General features: G+C 39.1%; 1 protein-coding gene across 1 annotated transcript; it reads right to left on the bottom strand.

Moving 5' to 3' along the window:
• Positions 1-732: 732 nt before the first annotated feature.
• On the bottom strand, positions 733-14,321 carry itgb6 (integrin, beta 6). Its single transcript, XM_028573955.1, has 16 exons — positions 14,113-14,321; positions 11,222-11,291; positions 10,796-10,875; positions 10,403-10,601; positions 10,062-10,308; positions 9,712-9,877; positions 9,130-9,291; positions 8,449-8,544; positions 8,098-8,187; positions 6,574-6,708; positions 4,839-5,256; positions 4,531-4,753; positions 3,951-4,045; positions 1,941-2,057; positions 1,687-1,853; positions 733-861 (listed from the first exon to the last, which is right to left on the bottom strand). The coding sequence occupies exons 2-16, from the start codon at positions 11,274-11,276 to the stop codon at positions 763-765; spliced, it is 2,349 nt and encodes a 782-aa protein (XP_028429756.1). The 5' UTR covers positions 11,277-11,291; positions 14,113-14,321; the 3' UTR covers positions 733-762.
• Between the last annotated feature and the right edge of the window lie 880 nt (positions 14,322-15,201).

The following is a 15,201-nucleotide window of genomic DNA, read 5'->3' as shown; positions in this document are numbered from 1 at the left end:
CAGCAAATTCCTCATGTGTGTTTGTCTGTTCACAGTGTTGTCTACTGTGCTATAACACCTCTGAATCAACTCAGAGATTCGTACAAAAACAAATTTTAGTACACATTTTTCCCTTTCTGTCTCACACACACACACACACACACACACACACACACAAACACACTCATATCTTGGTTTGCCTCCAGTTTATCATTAGCCCCTTGACGCCTCAATTTATTCACAATTATATAAACTAAATATTATGTGTGTTTCTGGCTCCAAGCTGATGCTAAATTAAGTTGAGATTGTTAATTTGTCTATAGCATTTGGAATAGATATAAATTTAGGTATGATGCAAATTAGCAGGCATTATGGTAAAATTCTTTACAAAATGGTAAAATTAATAAAACACATAGTAGATTTCATTCATGTCACAAAGTTGTTAGAACTTCTAAACTGTAAATGACAAATACATGGATCTTGACAATGGCAAGAAAGAAAACACTCTCCTACTCCCTAACATTGACAGTAGTTTCTTTAGGTTTAGGGGTAGGGTTAGGTTTAGGGTTAGGGTTAGGGGTAGGGTTAGGGTTAATTTCGCTTACGTGAACCGGATGTATCTCCCACTCCGACCGGTCCTACGAGAAACCAGTGCATGCAAAAGGTTCCTAGGTATGTATCGCATGTAAACAAACCGGCATTGGGAGAAATACACACGCTATCTCGCCTGCAGTCGGAATGGAAGGGGTTTGATGCAAATTAGCGACAGCCGGCGTTAAGGGGTTAGTAGTAATCCACTGTAATGATCTTTTCTCTCTCTGTCTTCTTATAAGTTACATTTTTGAATGTAGATGTTGAGCTTATGAACAGAGGGTTGGTCCCCTGCAGAGAGACAAAGAAAAAACAGAAATTAACAATCATAATCATTTTGAATTAAAAAGATGGAACAACTGACAACATATTGTCACCAGAACATTAGGGCTACAACAACAATTACCATGACATGATTACCATTACTTTTATTTTCTAAAAAGCAAATGTTACTTAAAGAAAAGTAAATAGTGCTTTTGTTGGGGGCCCGTTTTTGCTGTGGAAGAGGTCAAGTTCAGTTTAGGGCTTAACTTTAAAACCCTTGGTGTATGATTGTCGCAATTGCCATCAAAATCCATCCTTCTCGGAGTCATAACTCAGTCAAATCTAAACACACAGATAAGTTACCCATATTTTTTAGATTTGGTGTGATTTACACTTTCCGAAGATTACATTATCTCATACATAAACAAACGAAATTTTAGTAAAACAACACTCCTCAGAACTTGCCTTTTGAATCATCAAAGTGATAGTTGTCTGTACAGCCATGTGTATATTACAAACTAATAGCAAACTTTTAATGGTGCCAATTTCCCAAAATGTTAATAATTAAAGGCTAAATAAAACAGTGTTCAAGTTGTAGCACACAGCCTACTAGCTAATGCCATTGTTACATTATACTTCCGGTTTACATCTCACAAGATTGATTATCAAATTGATAGTAATTAGTTTGTCTTTGGACAACAACAGAGGTTTATGGCACAGAATAAGCTATATCAGGCTTGGGTTTATCACACACGATACCTGTTAGTAGGATCAATTTAATGTTGGTTTCAGTGTTTTCATGGGATCTGTTGACAATAAAAGTAATATAGAATATTACTAGCCGTATCTTACTGTCTGCCATTTTGCCTTTGCCCTCTCAGCCTCAAACTTGGCCATCTCTTTGCGGTCATGGACTGACACCAGCACCTTCCACACAGCCAGCAGAATCAGGCCGATACACACAATAGAAAGAGAGACCCCTAGAATAATCATGGAGATGTTGGGAGGCTCCGGGCAACCTGCGACAGGACAGAGGATGACATAAGACTAACCACTAGAACTCCCCCTTTTGTTTCATCTGTTTTCTACGTCGTTGTAAAACTTACCGTACATCTGGAGATCATAGACAATGGTCCCCGTCTCACTTCCTACCGCATTAAATGAGATCCGGCACTCATTCTCCGTCATCAGCGTGCATTGCATAGAAGGGCTCTTGTCATAATCTAAGAGGAAATGTGAACATACATATCCATAAGGAAGGCATGAATCCATCGTATATCATCTTCCCTTTCAACATTGTGCTGTGAATGTAAAAGGATATACTCGCCTCTGTTGTGCTGTCAGTGTGAGTTCCATATCAAAGACTACAATCTGGTGTGTGTGCATGTGTGTGTGTGGACCACACCATTGTATTTCACATCTAAAGCCTGAAAATACTCCGTGATCATCAGATATACCTCTCAGCTTGCACAAGTATAGCGGGTTTAAAATAATCTCTTCTATAAAGGAAGACGAGGTCGTTTGGCTATTCACATGCACTACAATAGCTCTGCCTGTACGACAAGGTAAATAATATGTTCCCCATTGTCTGGTGCTGCCTGAATGGACATGGATGGTGTTGTGTTAGAGAGAGGGGGTTCAGGCTTCAGAGAGACACCCAAGTCGATGCAGGTCAGCATTCCTCCTAATCTCTGACCCATGGGGAAACTTATCATGGCTCTATGTTGATACCACTATCAAAAACACTGAGCTGAGAGAACAAACTCCAGCGACAACAAGCATTTACTGTACACTACAGGTAAGTGACTGTGCTGAAAGGCTGATGTAAAAGAGCTAATTGTAAATTTTTATAGTGTTAATGTTGGTGCACATCCTGTAAAAAATGGTCTTCTTTAATTCTGTAGGAATAGAGGTTTATTTTAGAACACGACTTAGCTGCTGGATGAAAACTTGATATTGTAACCATAATCTTTAAACTTAAAGAGGTTTACCTTACCCCATTTTGTACGTGTTAGCTAAATAAAATCATATCATAAGTTATTTCCTTCTAAGTATCCCGAGATTTAATTCCATGCCAGTGCAATATGAATATCAACTTGCACAGAGTTGAAACCTGCTAGAGATCCTTCAGAGAGAAGATTTAGTGACCTTGTTTGCCTTCAGTGTTGTATCCTTGTCAAGGATTGTTTTGAAAATTCCTCCTTCTTAATCTCTTCCAAGAAACCATCACATTCAAGTTTGGCTGCCAAAAGGCCATGCAGTCCTCAGCTACTGTATGTTATCAACAAACCTGGATGACAAGCAATATGCAAACGTGGACACTTTTCTTTAACAACGGTTTCTTTGTGGTGGCCATTTCTTCATTTTTAAAAACTAACTCTTTAAGGCACAAGAATGAAAAAACAAACAGTCCATGTCGATGAGATTGTAATGTTACATGAAGGGAACAAAAAAATCCCCATGTGATACATGGACTATCTGAAGCAAGTTTCAAGGATCAGCCAGTTGATTTTCACACTTTACTAACATGTCTTGTAATATGTGGCTGCTTGGGAAGGTATAAAAACCATTGTTTTTTTGCTTTGGAAAATAGATAAGTAATATTAAGTGCATGCACAGAGCTACATTTAAATTTAAATCACATTCTCCAATGAACTAAACAAATTATCAAACCCTTTTCAAAATCAACTAGGCCTACATAAATTATAAAGTTGACAATTTTGACACATGCTAGACAAGAGCTGGGCAACAATTCAATATGATTGTTTATCAAATTTCATTATAAAAATCACATCAGATTTGCTCTTACTATGTCATCGGAATCCAAATTTGTTTTCCAACTTGATGATTGATGATCCAATTCAAAATGAATGCAATTCTAGAGTGATTGAAGTTTTGTTTGGCAGATGCAAAGCCTTTCTTCTCCATGTAATGCATAACAGTCAAACAATTGATTTAATGTCTGATTTTGCATGCATTGATATATTGTGATATATATCTATATCTATATTAGAAAATACCAATATTAAAGTCTCAATTATGATTTGAACCATCGTATCCAGCCAACAACAAGATAAGATACAGATACAGAACAGGTAGATTATGATGTGCTTTACCTGCTGTTGTGTTGATGGAAATTTTAGGGGTGCTGCACTTTTGATCACACAACTTGCCATCGTCCTTGTCTAGCAGATGGCACTCTACACAGGTCCTGGTGTTAAAACAAGTGGAAAAACAAAAGGTCAGGTTTTCCTTTGAGATGATACAGTACCTCTCCTTTAATGTGGCTTCAATCGCTGACGCAGTGAGTACAAAGAAATCACAGTGTTGGTCACTTATCACAGTTTTCCCAAGGCTTCACTCACTCTCTTTCACCCACCTCCCTTAAAACAGTGGTATCAAATGGCACTTGCCCTGACAGCTGCTTTACAATGAGGCATGGAAATCTCTTAGTGCTGTGTTGGGGACATTAGCTGTCTTTTGATGTCACATGGAAGGTGTAGACACATGTGAACAAGGGGGACCAGAACCTGATATGTCTGTATTCAAAAGAACAGACGGATCATGTGGCACAAGGGTGCAACATCTTATATCTTTCAGATAAAGAAATAACAATTACACAGGTAACACAGACAAAAGCCTTCACATTACATCCGTATTCACCTCTATGAGTTGATTGCACAAATGTGTTCTCACCTTGCAGAGCTACAGGCGTCTCCGCATGTTGGACACTTCTCACACTTGTCCCCAGATGCTCCGGGTACAGAGCAGACACAGTGGCCACACTCACATCTCCCCCGACCACTGCAGAAAGCGCCATCCTCTGACATGCACGCCTCAGTGCTGGTGCTGCAGTTACAGTACTCCCCTGTCCAGCCGCTTTCACAGTGACACTCCCCGCAGTCACACACCCCGTGGCCTATGAACACAAAATCCCTAAAGCAACTGGCTCAACTCAAAAACACGTGAATCATTTGGAACATTTGTCACGTGTAATTACTCACCTCCACAGAGCTCACCACGGAAACGAACACAGGAGTAATTGTCACACTCGCAGTAAGGTCCGTAGATGCGTCCAAAGCTGGATGCATGACACGCACACTGTCCGCAGTAGCACTGCCCCTGACCATTGCATATCTCAGACTCATTGTTTGAGAGGCAGTTGCTCAACAAAGCTCTTTCCTCATTGCATTCACACTCCGATCCCAGGAACCCCGGCTGACACACACATACACCGCAATTGAAAGCCCCCTGGCCCTCGATGCACTGGCTGCTGTTTGCTTCAGGAGGCTGCCGGCAGTCGCACGAGCAAAGAGACTCCAGTTGCACCTCCAGACTGTCCTGTAAACCCACCGGTTTGAGGGAGAAGTGGCGAACTCCGGACAGGCATCCTAGGAGCTCCACAGACACGTTGAACACTACCTGAGGAGCAAAGAAGAAGCCCCATGAAAAGAATGAATTGATCCTTAAAAGTATTGACTGTGTTACCAAAGCCTGTTATTCCTCTGTAGAGCTCCATTGTTGTCCAAAAGCTATTAAAACACATCAATGAGCCACACTGTTGCGCTGGACATGTTCCTTCATTACGAAAAACATGGGCACGGTATTTCATTTTGGATCAATCCCACATATATCATCCTGCTACCATAAAGAGCACCACATTTTTATTCCCCAACAAAGCACTATTTACTCCTTTTTGAATGACATTTACTAAAAAACTGCAGTGCTCAGCTGTTTTAGGAAATTATTTAGCCTATTTAAAAACAAAAAATACACTTTGTATGTGTGACACAGACAGACTGGGAAAGTCAGAAACTATTGAGATACAAACTAACACATTGTTGGTTTTGTTGGCAATAGAAAAATGAAGAATATTGCCAGCTTTATTATTTTAATTCCCCCAAATCACCAAATGATAAAAACCAAAGATAAAATTAGAGCTGCAACTATCAGTTATTTGTATTACTGATTAATATGTTGATTCTTTTCTTGATTAATTGATTCATAATTTTGTCCATAATATATCAGAAAATAGAAACAAATGTCCATTATAATTACCCACAGCCTGAGGTGATGTCATCTAATCAAAAAACAGTCAAAAACCCAGATATATTCAGTTTACCATCATATACGACAAAGAAAAGAAGAAAATAATCACATTTGAGAAGGGGGGACCAGAGAACGTTAAACATTTTTGGATGAAAAATCATTAATCAATTATCCAAATAGTTTATAGTTTTCTGACTAACTAATCGATTTATTTTTTTAAATAATTGTTTTTTATATTTTTTTGATTTATATTTATATCATTGCAGCTCTCTGTAAAATAGAGAGTCCATACAGCTTTATGTGGAGGTGTCTCCTCATCAATTGATGCTCTTTCACACCTCAAAAAGATAAAGGCTCAAAAAGGGAAAATAGCCTCAAAATTGTATTGGATTTTTTTTCTCTTTGTAGTAGACGCTTCATTTACTTTATACATTTATTCAATTTCACTTTTGTCATTTGTATTTACATTTTATATCACCATGCGGCCTGAGAGTAAGAGTACATTTTATATCTCTATAATTATTTTTTTATTTTAGGTGTGTCCAATTATTTTACTGTTACTATCCTTTTATTGTCTTAACACTCTTATCAGTTTGTCAGTCACATGTTAAGCACTTTGAACTGCACTAGCCTGTATAAAAGGTGCTACACAAATATAGAGAAAGAGCAGTTTAAAGCAAAACAACTGACCGTCTCTCCAGGTTTGATGTTGGAGCAGCGTTTTTCATCAGTGAGGACGGTCCCATTTGGGCAAATGGTTGTAAAGGACATCTGGAGCTCTTCTGTGTCTCCAAGGACCTCCAGTTCAATCTCTGAACGCAGTTCCTGGAAAACAGTGCAAATATATGTCAGCACCTTGTGCGGAAATGCAACTGGCAGCGCAGATCTGGCACTGAACAAAAGGTTTTCCTCCCCAAAATAGCAAAAATCACCATCAAATCAATACGCTGACTCACAAAGTGGGATTTCCAGGGCTTTAAGTGGAATCACACTTTCACCCTGCTCTGACCTGTAGCGTGCCTCTTAAAAGCACCTGAGGAAAGGGCAACAGGACAGGACAGGACAGACAGTGTTTGACTGACTAATGAACTCTGTGACGGACTGTCTGGGTGCTAACAGAGAGTTAATGTGTGTTTCCTGTAGCCCTGTAATTGTACTGTGCCTTCAGTGTTGCTAAGGCGGGGTAAACATGGGGATGTTTATGGGATACATACAATCGAAGACGGATTAAAGTGAAGTATGCAGAACAGATTCAAAAGATGTAACTGTTATTCAGTAAATATGTTGAAGGGTATTTAAAGTGGGGTGGCTGAAATATCTATCCACTAAGCAACAAACATTAATCCAAAATTGCAGGTAAGTTTAAATACTAATCAAATCAAAGTCTTCTATCACTAAATATCTTTGTTTTTTATTTCCCTTAAAGAACCACAGCTATCTTTTATCAGTGCAATAATAAGGACTCCTCTCTTCAGTGCGGTTAACATGGCGGAGAATAAAAGGGGGTGTAAAAGACATAACTGATGAATTAATTAGAGGACTTGCCACCAGGGGGGATTTACAGAAGGAGTGCAAGAGGTAGTCAGAGAAAGAAAGATAGATAGATAGATAGATAGATAGAGATATATATATATAGATATATATAGATATATATATATATATATATATATATATATATATATATATATATATATATATATATATATATATATATATATATATATATATATAGAGAGAGAGAGAGAGAGAGAGAGAGAGAGAGTAGGGAAGAAAGAGCAAGTCAGAGTCAGAAGGGATGAGGAGATCAAATAGCTGGGACAGGCAGAGACTCGCTGTCAAACATGCTGATGCAAGCCACCGGGCTGGCAAAGGGGGAAAAGTAAGAAAGAAAGAAAGAGGAAAAGCAAGAGAATGAAAAGGATTGGAGAAGGCAGAGATACTGTCTATTGGCTTCAAGATGTACGGAGTGTTAAATCATAAATGCTCTATGTTCATGTTTTGGATAAAACTCTGTCTCGAGTCTAAAACATTTGATTCCAAATAAATGGATTTAATTAAACTGAACACAGTTTTACGGCTTTTATAATGGCAGGTGTGTTCTGTCTTATTTACTATGACCAGAGGCTGCACACACACACACACCCACGCACACACACACACACACACACCCACACAAACACACACACACACAGATCATCAAGACTGTTTACCTACTTTGTATGCTGTTACAATCAGTTCCAGGATGTTCCGCGAATCTGACGCCAGGACTCCAACTGTGGCGCCAGGTATTAGATTTGCATAGTTCTGTGAGAAAAAAACAAAACAGATAAACATGAAAGTCAATGTTAGAAATGTGGGCAGACTTGGTTCAAGGTCCCGAAAGCAGAGTACAGAAGAAAAGAGGGCTAGTTCAAATAGGTTCAATGAGAATGCAGCTCCACTAATAAATATGCTAACCTCAGTAAACGTGCTCACACAAACACTTGCATTTTCCAGTTCTACAGTTTGGACATATTCTGCTGGAAAGAAATGAAAACATTTACTGTAAAAAGAAGAGGCTGCTACCTTATAGTTGAGCTCCTTTTTTTCTGTCACAGCAAATATCAGTAAGATATTGTTCTCCACCACCTTATCAATCAACTGACCAAGAGTTGGATACTCCTGGAAAAAAAATGGTGAAATATCAAGCGGGAATGTGCTTTAAGGCTGTGACAATGCATTATAGATGACTCTAAAATCACTCATGTAATAAAAGTTATGAAACTGAGGTCACAGAATGGGTTGATATTTAAAAAAGAATCACAGCTATGACAGCTAGAGCTGGGCAGCATATCGCTATTATATCGATATTATGATATGAGACTAGATATCCTCTTAGAATTTGGATTTCGTAATATCGTGATATGACATAAGTGGTGTCTTTTCCTGGTTTTAAAGGCTGCATTACAGTAAAGTGATGTCATTTTCTGAACTTTAATACTAGACTGTTGTAACTGTTCTATTATTTGCTTTTACTCACTTAGTCTTTATATCCACATTACTGATGATTATTTATCAAAAATCTCATTGTGTAAATATTTTGTGAAAGCACCAATAGCCAACACTACAATATCGTCGCGGTATCAATATCGAGGTATTTGGTCAAAAATATCGTGATATTTGATTTTCTCTATATCGACCAGCCCTAATTACAGCATAATGCAGAATATAGACAAGTCTTTCTACAAAGAACTTCGTTGGACTCACCTGCACTGTGGACATGGAGTATTCATTGTTGGCATCCAGGTGACACTGCCCATCGTTGGGAATTACGATGCCAGCCATCTTACTGTCCATCCCAAAGTGTGAGTCAGCATCACTGACAAACACCAGCAAACGCATCGAATCATTCCTCCAGCCTATCTTGTCCTATCAGGAGACACATGTTGATCATCCTCCTTTTTATATCATCAGGTGACTAATCAAATAATGAAGTTGAGCCAACACAGATCACAAACTAACAATCTAAATATGATGAAGATGAGGAATCATTTTATTTTGAAAAGAATAAAGAAAAGAAAGAAACAATTATTTACCACAATTTGCCCCCGTTGCTAACCAAAAAAAGAATAGGCTAAATCCAAGGCTTATTTTTGCCTATCCTATAATCCCCATAGAATCACCCAGAAATCCAATACAAATACATGACTAAACTAAAACTAAACACTTGAGTAAAATCCTAGTAATACATTTCACAATTTACATTGTAATCAAATCACTTCATAACCCTTACTTAATTTAGATTTTAAAGCTAAATATCTTATAGATATTTGAAAATCAAAATCTCACCCCACAAACAGCTGCCTGCATGACGGCGTCAAAGCCACACTCTGGCAAATCAATATTTGCAGATACACGCTGCTTTGCGATTATCTCGTTGAACTTGTCGGTGCTGCTCGTCAGGGACAAGACGTGTTTGTAGCCAAACGTTGGCAGGCAGGTTGCGCCAATGCTGCTGCAATACAGCAGAAGTCAAAAACCAAAGAGTTGAAAAATTAGATTCTCTCAGATACCAAAATGGCATTGCTGAAATGTCAAACATCACAAAAGGGGATGCTGTTGAATGTCATCTTGCTGAAATTTGTAACACCAGAAAAGAGGATGTTGTTAAAGGTCATGCTTTAATATTTAGTGTTTACCTGCAGGGGTTGGCCAGATCTTCTTCTGTGATTTTGATGAATGGTAGGACGGGTTTCTCCACAAAAGAGCCAAAGCCCATTCGAAATTTACTGGTGAGGTTGGTCATCTCTTTTGACAAAGAGGAGCCCAAGTCTTTGATCATCGCCAGATCGTCGATCATGGATGCTGACAGGTCCATCAGGTAGTATATGTCCACAGGATAGTCCTCTGTGTGTTGAATCTTGACCTGGAAAGTCACCTGGCTGCCTGTGCAAATAACAACCACCTTATTTGTCGTTTGAAAACAAGGAACTACTTCATCAAACCAAAGTATCAAATCAGAATGCGCTGGGTGGCGTACCAGGACGCAGCTTGAGTGCCATTTTCTGTGGGGAGATCTGAGTGCTGTTTACGTTGCCTGTCTTCTTTCCGAGTGGGCGATCCTGCAGGATTTGACCTTTGGAGACAGGGAACTCCAGCTGGTCCCTGGCACACCCCTTTTCTAGTAAGATATCCAGTGTTTCACACCTTTCACTGACTGAAAACCAGTCTGTAAAATTCTGGGAGGCAAAGGAAAAGTCAGATTGAGATTGTTTTATAGTTGGCCATAAAATATAAGTGTTATTATCATGAAAAAAAACAAGCAATGTCATTTTGTTCACCCGTGCCCAGAATATATTTTTTTTATTTTTTATTTTTTTACATGCATTATGGCCATCTGCTTATATGTTGTGTTTCAACCCTGGCTGCTTACCTCCTGTGTGCACCAGGCACAATGAGAACTGAGCTGCAGACACTCATCACAGGTCACAGCGCTGCCAGCTGAACATGATCCTGCAGCACAGTGCAGTCAGAGTGAGCATGTCAACACCAACCAGAGTTTCCTTCAACACTTTATTTTTAACAATTTTTTTTTAGTATTTAGACTTCATGAAATAAAAAAAAATTGTTTAATTTAAGATGTAATACATTCATTAACATATATAACTCTATGGTGAAGTGCAGTTTAAAAAAAAAAAATCTTTGCTTGCATATAAAAAAAAGTATTTTCACAATAAATCACCTATATAAATCCCAACACAGCATTTATGGTCTCGCTCTTGAGCAACTGTTACTCTTTGTGCGCATTATAAACGTGTTGCCATTGATTTTTTTGAAGCCGAACAACAGTCCCGCTTACCTTCCACGGTGCTGATCCAGTAGCGGAGAATCAGGCTCAGCAGTATAAGCCCCATTAGTCCGTGAGGTTACTGGTTATGAGGGAACAGAAGAATATTTCAAGTTGTCTCATATTTACACGAGTGAAACATATCCGTCCGGCGTCATGCCTCCTCTCCTCAGCCGAAAGTAGACTACAGATGGCAGCGCTGCCGTCCCGCACTACCTGGTTGGAGGAGGAGGAGGAGGAGGAGGCTGCCTTTACCTGCGCTGCCTTTTATGTTCACTTCCGTCCAGGTGAGAAAGCGAGGCGGGCGCGAGGAGAAATCAAAGCCATAAGCTGCTGACATGCTGGCCGCTAACTGATTTGTTTCCAACCCCTTAATAGTCTGATGAATCAGGGTTGTTCCTTCAACATATGTAGCCATATTTCGAACTGATAAAAAAATATGATGAAGAACTTTTAAGTTCAACACCAGAACAAATAGTAGAGCAAAAAATATAATACAATAGGTATTAATATGCCTTCTGAGTGTAGTTATCAGGTGTTGTACGAGTGTAGTGGTGGAAAGTAAGTAAATTTACTCAAGGTAGCCTACTTCTAATTTATGCCACTTCAACTCCTACTCAGATCAGTATTGCACTGTTTACTCTACTACCAGTTTAGCATTAAGAGCCACAAAAAAACACGCACCATAGCAAAAAGCCACACATGCACGTCCACATTTCAACAGCAACAGTGACTTCCAGATCTAATGACAGTCATAATACGTAGCAGTTTTCATAAGTTTTTTTTCTTACTTAGATTGACTCAGTGTGAAACCTGACAGTCTTTGTTATCCACAATCCTTTTTAGGTTTGGTTGTACTCAGTTGTGGCCACTCGAAGCAACTCTTTCACTCATTTGTCACTATAGAGGGGCTTTCAAACAATCTGATTCAGCAGTAAAAGGGTTAATGAGGAAGGTGATCTGTGGCCGCTGTTTTTCCTCAGGTTGCAGAATCTGTCCATAAAAAAACTCTGCTGCATTATTTTTTATTTTAAAATAATTGGCAAATGTACTGGCAGATGCATTCAAATGCTTTTTTTTTTTTTTTTTTTTTACTTATCTGAAATGTTTAAAAAAGTAACAAAACAAAATCCACCAATAACACAGCACACAGTAAGAGCCTCAAAGGAGCAGGCAAAGAGCCGCATACGGCTCAAGAGCCACAGGTTCGCCACCACTGGTTTAGAGAATACAATTCAATGGAAAAATTAAAAGCAGTGTATATTATGGGCCTCTTGTCACTTTTCAGATGTCTACAAGTTGTTAGCAGAATTTAAATAACACCATGAGGCCCAAAGAGATTTTCCAATATTTCACAAATAAAGCAGATTTATCTTGTGACTTCTTGGAGGGGCCCGACCCCTAGGTTGGGAACCACTCGCCTAAACTTCCAAACTGTAGCCTATATAAAATAGTTAAAACTAGCTCTCATCATGTAACAATATATTTCTGGCATTTTGCTGCAGAATGAGTATACTTCTCCTTTTATTACTTTAAGTACATTTAGCTGTTAATACTTTATTTTTAACATAAGTACTTTAGCAGAAGTTTGAATGTAGGACATAGCATTTTTACGTTACTGTATTGGTACTTTTACATGCCTATTTTAGATATATATATATATATATATATATATATATATATATATATATATATATATATATATATATAGAGAGAGAGAGAGAGAGAGAGAGAGAGAGAGTAGGGAAGAAAGAGCAAGTCAGATTCAGAAGGGATGAGGAGATCAAAAAGATGGGACAGGCAGAGACTCGCTGTCACTTACTTGCTTCACAGGATTGTTGTGGTGCCCACATTACATTAAGATATTGTTTACACCCTCATTACATTACTGCAACAATGTAATAGGGTTGAATGTAGTGTCGCTCATATAGAAATGGCTTAATCATTGAGCTGTATACCCCTATTACCCAGACACCATTACAGAAGATATGTTAATCTTTAATGACATACGATTGTGAATCATTGTTTCACAAGAATTGTCTCAACTTGACAATTGACTCAAGATATGAAATGTGAGCCTGAATGTGTTCTTGTGCTGTGAGTATGATACGAGGGGGAGGAGGGTGGAACTGTGTAGGTGTTAAATCATTGACAGCTGCAGTGCAAATATCGCTGCTTGTCCCAACTCAGAGGAATCTCACAATTCAGCACCACGCCCCTCTGAATCTGGGTGAGTCCCATCTGTCACCCCAAACCAAACCCCACCTCCACCCCTCTTATACTAATCCCTCTCAGCCCGCTTTTCTTCTCCTCTGTTCTTTTTTCAATGGCATCCCTCTCTCGTCAGCTCTCTGTACTTTGATCCACCTTACCCAGTAGCCTTCTTGAAGTGTTGGTCTGTGAAATTGCCCTTTCATGTGTACCTTTTTGCCTCCTCTCCTCTCCTCTCCTCTCCCCTCCTCTCCTCTCCTCTTCTGTCCTCTCCTCTCCTCTCCTCTCCTCTCCTTGCTTGTCATTATTTTCTGAGTTTCTTAGGAAATATGTCAGCATGATGCAATCAAACTCCATTCTTTTGTAACTTCTGATTTAATATCCTGTATAATATGATCAAGTGGATTATAGATGCTTACGATGTAATAAAGTCCCAGTTGCACCATACAGTTACTCACATTTGAACTTGACTTTAATTTAAATTTAAAACATTGCCTTTCAGTTAGGTGTGACGGAAATCTGACAGTAATATTTGAAGCACATCATGACATGTTTTTTAAAGAGTGTCAGTCTCATCAAAAATTCAGCAATCCATAAATTACTCTCCCACATACTTCTCTGTAAAGCACTACACATTTCCTATGCATAGAAATGGAGATACACATTACTAACCCTGCAATGAGCCAACTCACCTTCAGGGGCGTCCTCTGATATCATGCTGTCTTGTCTCAGTCTGTCTTCCTTGTTATCAAGTGAAAAATTGAGAGAAATGGTGGAGCATCAGGCCAGTACATTCAGTCCTATTGTATCCCAACAGTCGTCAGAGTAACAGTAAACCTATTGTAACGGCGCCCTTTATGAAGCATGGCGCTAGGGTGACCCTGCTGCCCATGCTCCTTGGCTCATGTGTGCTTTTTTGTGTGTGTGCTTCTGAAAGAGGGTGAGTGGGTGTGCATGCATACTGGGGTCATGTGTGGCTGTTTGCACAAGCTGTATGTGTGTGTGTGTGTGTGTGTGTGTGTGTGTGTGTGTGTGTGTGTGTGTGTGTGTGTGTGTGTCTGTGCACGCAGGGGGAGGCTGGGATGATGATGAGTGACAGTAACAACTGCTGGCTGTGAGACCTCCACAGGAGCAAGCTTCTTTATTAAGAGACAATTTCACTGATGTGATAGTGTTGCACTCTAGAGACTAAAGCTGGTGTGAAACACTACTGTCTTTGGATTTCTAGTTTGGATTGTGTGTGTGTGTGTGTGTGTGTGTGTGTGTGGGTGTGTGTGCGTACATGTTTGCTCAAGTTCAATTACTTCCTGCAATGAGAAGAAGGAGGAAGCCGGGAGAAGGAGTGCCAGTGCTGTAATACAGCCTCCTTCTTACAGAAGTATGGCTGGAATGCAGGTGTTCACATTCATGCATATGTGAGTGCAACAAAGAAATAGAGCATAGGCCTACACTATAAAACAATTGAAGCCCCAAAATCATAATGTTTTGACTCAGTGGGCTTAACCATTTGTACAGCATGCAACACTAACTGTCTTTACATTAAAGTTAGTCGTTCTTCTTCCTGGATGGACAGATGTGCAACAGTGCCATATGTACAGACAAATATCACTGTCCTTTGAAAACCATTTCATCATCAAAACAAGCTTTGTGACAAAACAATGTACAGATTATCCAATGTTTTTTACTAGACCGTGATACAGAATGTACTAGAAGAAGATAAACATACAGATTGAAAAGATAAGAAGCAGCATACACTTGTAGCTTGTTTATTATATATTTAT

This window comes from Perca flavescens, chromosome 1, assembly GCF_004354835.1.
Source record: "Perca flavescens isolate YP-PL-M2 chromosome 1, PFLA_1.0, whole genome shotgun sequence".
Classification (NCBI taxonomy): domain Eukaryota; kingdom Metazoa; phylum Chordata; class Actinopteri; order Perciformes; family Percidae; genus Perca; species Perca flavescens.
Note: the sequence above shows the minus strand (reverse complement) of the source record. Positions and strands in the feature narration are given on the sequence as shown.